Below are 6,054 nucleotides of genomic sequence, written 5' to 3'. Positions count from 1 at the left end.
ATAATTCCTGTGATTACAAAGTGATTTTCTGTTTCTAGGTAAGTTTACAAAAAAAGTTGTGGGTTACAGTAAATGTGAACCAGGGACCACTGCCTCATTTTGAACAGAGACACAAAGCCGATTATATATCTGATGTAGGACAAGGTGAAATATGTAGCTGGGTAGTCATGGATTCCACGATAAATCAACATAAACAAGTTCAGATAGGAAACTGCAACTGTAGTAAAAATCACAACTAAGGTAAATGTCTTAAAATTGCATGGCTGATTTAGTTTTAATTTCATAGTTTCTATTGGGGGAATGAGTACAGAACACAATGACCTAAGTAAATATTAACGCTATTTGTAGTAACTTGTAATTCACTTGATTAAAAGTAGTTACTCAAATTTCTTAAGTTACTTTACTTTTATACCACCGTTAAAAATTATCTTAACTAAGAAAATGAGCTATGCGAAAGTAAACACCACTTTGATTAGCAAAAACATAAAGAAAAGTAATGTTAGCTTAAGAGCTGACTTAGCAAAATGCTTTTTAAAAAAAAAAAATCAGATCTCGTAATACATAGCATTCATAATGTAAAACAAAAAAAGTTCAGGCTAGTCAGTCTCGTGCAATCAGCTAGTGAATGGCTTTAGCTGGACATGTTTCAGTAAGGTGGATGTTGACATATTTACATGTTTCTTTTGGTGTTCAAATTCGTCGTTGGCCTTTATAAATTAGACAGGGGATGCAGATATGTCTCAGACGCTGCTACTAAACACAAAAGGAAAATTGTGCAAATGTTCCTGTTTTGTAGATTTCCCTTTGCTATCACAATCAGATTCATGTACACAGTGTATAATGTGCCTATTTTTTTCTCTCCTTTTATCAGACTTCCATGAAGCAAGATGGCTGCTCAAAATGCATCCAGTTTTATCAACATCAGTGCTTCTAACAGATGTAATTTAAATGAGGATTTTAATAACATCCTGCTACCAGTTGTCTACAGCATTGTGCTGGTGTTTGGCCTCCTGCTCAACCTCACCGCCATATATTTTATCTGTTGCCGGCTTAAACACTGGAGCCCCAACACTATCTACATGATAAATCTGTGTGTGTGTGACACACTCTATATCCTTACACTACCCTTTTTGATCTATTATTACGCGTCCAATAAAAACTGGCCATTTACTGAAGTTTTCTGCAAACTTATCCGCTTTCTCTTCCACGCCAATCTCTATGGTAGCATCCTTTTCCTCAGTTGCATCAATGTCCATCGCTACATAGTTGTTTGCCACCCAGTGCGATCAATGAGCTGGGTTAATGCCCGCCGTGCCCGATACACCTCGTTCGTGATCTGGGTAGTTATCCTCATTTTCCAAGCGCCAGTGCTTTACTTTTCCCGAACCAAGAATGAAACTACCTGCACAGACACCACATCGGGAGACCTCTTTAAATACTTCCTGCCCTACAGCTCTGCCATTTTGGTTCTTTTCTTTCTAATACCATTTATTATAGTGATAGTTTGCAACAGCCTTATGGTGCATCAACTCATACAACCAGGCACAGTAGGAGGTACAGTGTCTCGGCACTCCAAGAAGAAGTCTGTAAAGATGATCGTCATCGTACTGCTGGCCTTCATAGTCTGCTGTGCGCCCTTGCACTTCACACGGAGTGTCAACAACTTTTTCCGCCACAATCCGAATGTAAACTGCAACCTCCGGGAAGGCTCTAGAATAGCATACAAGGTATCAGCGTCCATAGCAAGCATTAACAGCTGCATTAACCCTATCCTTTACTTCATGGCTGGCCAGGGCTTCCGACAAAGTCTACCTAAGTGGAAGCAAGGCCAAAGAGCTGAGGAGAATAAACTTCAACCTCTCAATAATTGAAAAATTAAACAAAAAGAACATGAATGTGAAGGACAGAGAGGTTTGCAAGACCAAGAAATAAAGTGGAATACTGGAAAATAGAATGTTATTGTGGAGCTGTGTTGGATCTGTGTTAAGGACTGGATGGTGTAACTTTAAAAGACAGGCCAGGACTGCCAGAGAGCGAATTCTGCTTCACTTGTAAATGTGCTTCCAAAAAACAAAAAAACGCAAACAGTCGCATCCATTTTTTTATTTTTTAAATTTAGTGCTCAGGAATTACATGGTATACCTTTGTAAAGTCTCCTATACAATTTTGTCCATTATTACCTTTTAACAGCTTTTGCAGGGTTGAGGACTTTGTAATACTTTGTATACAAACTGTTCTTTTAACTTTAATAAACATAAGAAATCTTTTAGGACGCAGAGAGAAAAAAAGACAAATATAAAAAAAAATGCTGATGAGGAAACGATTGTTTATGGTTGTTAATGTTAGAAATAACATGACCTCACTTGCTTTGTACATGTTTCACAGCTTTGGTATTTCGGAAATTACTATGACGATGAAACAAGTATGATGAGTTGAAATGTTATATGCAAATCGACAGACAAAAAAAAGAAATGACTCCCTGAACTTAATAGCTTTCATGTCATAACAGATTATGTACAGTATTCTAGCTGTAACAAGTATATACAGTACAGGCCAAAAGTTTGGACACACCTTCTCATCTATCTGTCAATGTGTTTTCTTTATTTTCATGACCATTTACATTGGAAGATTCTCACTGAAGGCATCAAAACTATGAATGAACACATGTGGAGTTATGTACTTAACAAAAAAAGGTCTCCACAGTCACCGTACCTGAACCCAATCGAGATGGTTTGGGGTGAGCTGGACCGCAGAGTGAAGGCAAAGGGGCCAACAAGTGCTAAACACCTCTGGGAACTCCTTCAAGACTGTTGGAAACCATTTCAGGTGACTACCCCTTTAAGCTCATCGAGAGAATGCCAAGAGTGTGCAAAGTAGTAATCAGAGCAAAGGGTGGCTATTTTGAAAAAAACTAGAATATAAAACATGTTTTCAGTTATTTCACCTTTTAAGTACGTAAGTAAGTACATAACTCCACGTGTTCATTCATAGTTTTGATGCCTTCAGTAAGAAACTACCAATGTAAATGGTCATGAAAATATATATATATACAGTACAGGCCAAAAGTTTGGACACACCTTTAATTGTATATTGTATAAAATATAAAAATATATTAGCTTATGTCAGCAAGCTTCTGCTTAATTAAAGCAGATTATTCATTTTTATTTGTCATACTTTTTATTTATCGTCAAAAAATTACAATTCTTATGTCTCAAAATCTTAATCTGTATACTCATATGCCAAAAAGGTTAACTTTAGAAATTCATATAAAAAGCAATAAATTACTTATTATTTATTTAAAGATTACAAATATCAAGAAAAAGCATATAATTAAACATTTTTTATAAATAAATAAAATAAAAAAGCAAGAATTTTATGTGTATAGCGCTTTTAACAATTGTCATTGTCGCAAAGCAGCTTTACAAAATCAAAAGAATTATTTAAGTCTGTATGGAATGTGAGTGTGCATGAATCAAAATGAGCAGATTGTCCCTGGTGAGCAAGCCAAGGGTGACAGTGGCAAGGAAAAACTCCCTGAAATGGTAATAGGAAGAAACCTTGAGAGAAACCGGACTCAACAGGGAACCCATTCTCATTTGGGTGAAACAGATAGCAGGGATTGATCTACATTTATACTGTGTGTTAGGTGGCAGCCAGTTCAGCTGTAACAGTTGATGTTAATTGTTGTTAGTATAGAGTCCAGGTAGTTATTGGAGACTTAGGTAGACTTGTAGGAAATTCCAGTCTTGAACTATCAAGCAACTGCAGCCAAGTCAAGTCCTCAGAGAAACAGCTGTCAACACCAGTCGAGGCCAGAACCATCTTCATGGTAGAGTGAAACCATCCCCAGACACCAGACGCATCCCAAAGAGACATATGACGCGATCTCCAACCAGAAGCGGGGCACCAGGATGGGTCAGACAGGCCCGGAGGGCAGAGGGAGTCTGGATCACTGGCAGCTCAGGAACGACATGTGTAGCTCGACAGAGAGAGGGAAGAGAGAGAGGGGGAGAGAGAACAGAAGAGGGGAGAGCAGAAGAGGAGAGATAACAGTTAGATATGGTCGCAGTCACATAATGTATAATGTGAATGTATATTTAGTGTAGAGTGCAAGCAGAGACTCCGGCAGGACTAACTATAACAGCATAACTAAAAGGGAGACCCAAAAGGAAACACAGACATAAGGGCTCCCTGAGATGTAAAGCAAACAATCACCTCACCATCAACAAACCTGAGTGATCAATGAGAGTGGGGAAGACAGCATCTAAACATACCAGTTCACCTAATACTCTACATCCATGAGTCCCCCAGATCTGCCCCTTTACCCAAGACAAATCTATTTATAAAAATGCTTGATTAAATAAATAGGCTTTTACCTGGACCTAAACACTGAGACTGTGACTGAGTCCCGAACATTATTTGGAAGACTATTCCATAATTTTGGGGTTTTGTAAGAAAAAGCTCTGCTCCCAGCTGTAGTTTTCATAATACGCGGTACTGACAAGCAGCCTGCATCCTTTGATCGAAATAGCCGTGGCGGATCGTAAGACACTAGCAGTTCGCTCAGATACTGCGGCGCGAGACCATTTAATGCTTTATATGTCAAGAGTAGTATTTTAAAATCAATGCGAAATTTCACGGGGAGCCAATGAAAGGAAGATAAGGTATGTTTGTTGTGCTCGTATCTTCCGGTTCTAGTGAGGACTCTCGCTGCTGCGTTCTGGACTAGCTGAAGCTTGTCTATGCACCTAGTTGAACAACTAGACAGTAAGGCATTACAATAGTCCAACCTAGAGGTGAAAAAAGGATAAACTAGTTTTTCGTTTAGCGACAGTATATTTCTTATCTTGGCAATATTTCTGAGGTGAAAGAATGCTATCCTGGTAATATTATCTACATGAGCTTGAAATGAAAGGCTGGAATCTATAATCACACCGAGGTCTTTTACTGTTGCACTTGATGGAACAGAAAGGCCATCTAAAGTTACAGTGTGATCTAAAATTTTACTTCTAGCTGCTTGTGGTCCTATGACTAGAATTTCTGTCTTATCCGGATTAAGCAGAAGGAAGTTAATTAGCATCCAATTTCTTATGTCCTGCACACATTGCTCAACTTTAGTAAGCTGTTTTTTCTCATCAGGTTTTGCTGAGACATATAACTGTGTGTCGTCAGCATAACAATGAAAACTAATACCATGCTTACGGATTATGTTGCCCAGAGGATGTTGCATTAGAGATGAGTAAAATTAGTTCATTCTCTTCAAGGGGAGTAAAGTATTCTAGATTCTCAATTTTATGCCTGATATTTATAATTTTATTATTAAAAAAATTCATAAAGTCCTCACTATTGCATGATGTTGTTGTGGAGATTTCTGAAGTGGTCTTATTTCTAGTTAATTTGGCTACGGTATTAAATAAAAATCTAGGATTATTTTTGTTATTTTCTATAAGAGTGGAGAGATACTGTATGTTGATCTAGCTACACTAAGAGCTTTTTTTTATAGTTCAGGATGCTCTTCTTCCATGCTATTGGAAATACAGTGGAACCTTGGATTACGAGTAACACGGTTTACACGTGTTCGGCAAGACGAGCAAAGATTTTTAATAAATTTTGACTTAAAAACGAGCGTTGTCTTGGTTTACGAGCACCAAGTATTATGTATCACGCATGCGCTTCTTGTTTTGACACCGAGCATCACGTCATCACAACTGAGCCAACGGTTTTTCTCTCTCTTGCGTTGCGGAATTGTAGGTAACCGTCTCCCCTGCTGGGTGAATACACACACACACACACACATTAACGGGGAGACCGTTTTTAAAACCGTTTAAAGATAAGCAAGGAACATCGCTAGTCACACTCGTGTGAGCACATACTAACGGAATCACTGCTGTAAAGTAAAACAACAACAACAACAACAACAACAAAAACAAATTAGCCAGCTCCTCACCTTTGAAAACAGTCGCGACAGAGCAGGGGGATATTCCAGAAAGTTTGGTTAACTTACCATTTGGTTAATCATAACCTCTGGGTTGATTAACCCCAAACCCGCATACA

General features: G+C 38.3%; 1 protein-coding gene across 1 annotated transcript; it reads left to right on the top strand.

Moving 5' to 3' along the window:
• Positions 1-767: 767 nt before the first annotated feature.
• Positions 768-2,603, top strand: LOC128528097 (P2Y purinoceptor 2-like). The gene has a single exon (XM_053500850.1). It carries the CDS (start codon positions 888-890, stop codon positions 1,869-1,871), a length of 984 nt encoding a protein of 327 aa, XP_053356825.1. The 5' UTR covers positions 768-887; the 3' UTR covers positions 1,872-2,603.
• The last annotated feature ends 3,451 nt before the right edge of the window (positions 2,604-6,054 follow it).

The sequence above is a fragment of the Clarias gariepinus genome, chromosome 7, assembly GCF_024256425.1.
Source record: "Clarias gariepinus isolate MV-2021 ecotype Netherlands chromosome 7, CGAR_prim_01v2, whole genome shotgun sequence".
In the NCBI taxonomy this organism is placed as follows: Eukaryota; Metazoa; Chordata; class Actinopteri; order Siluriformes; family Clariidae; genus Clarias; species Clarias gariepinus.
This window is presented reverse-complemented; position numbering and strand designations above follow the sequence as displayed.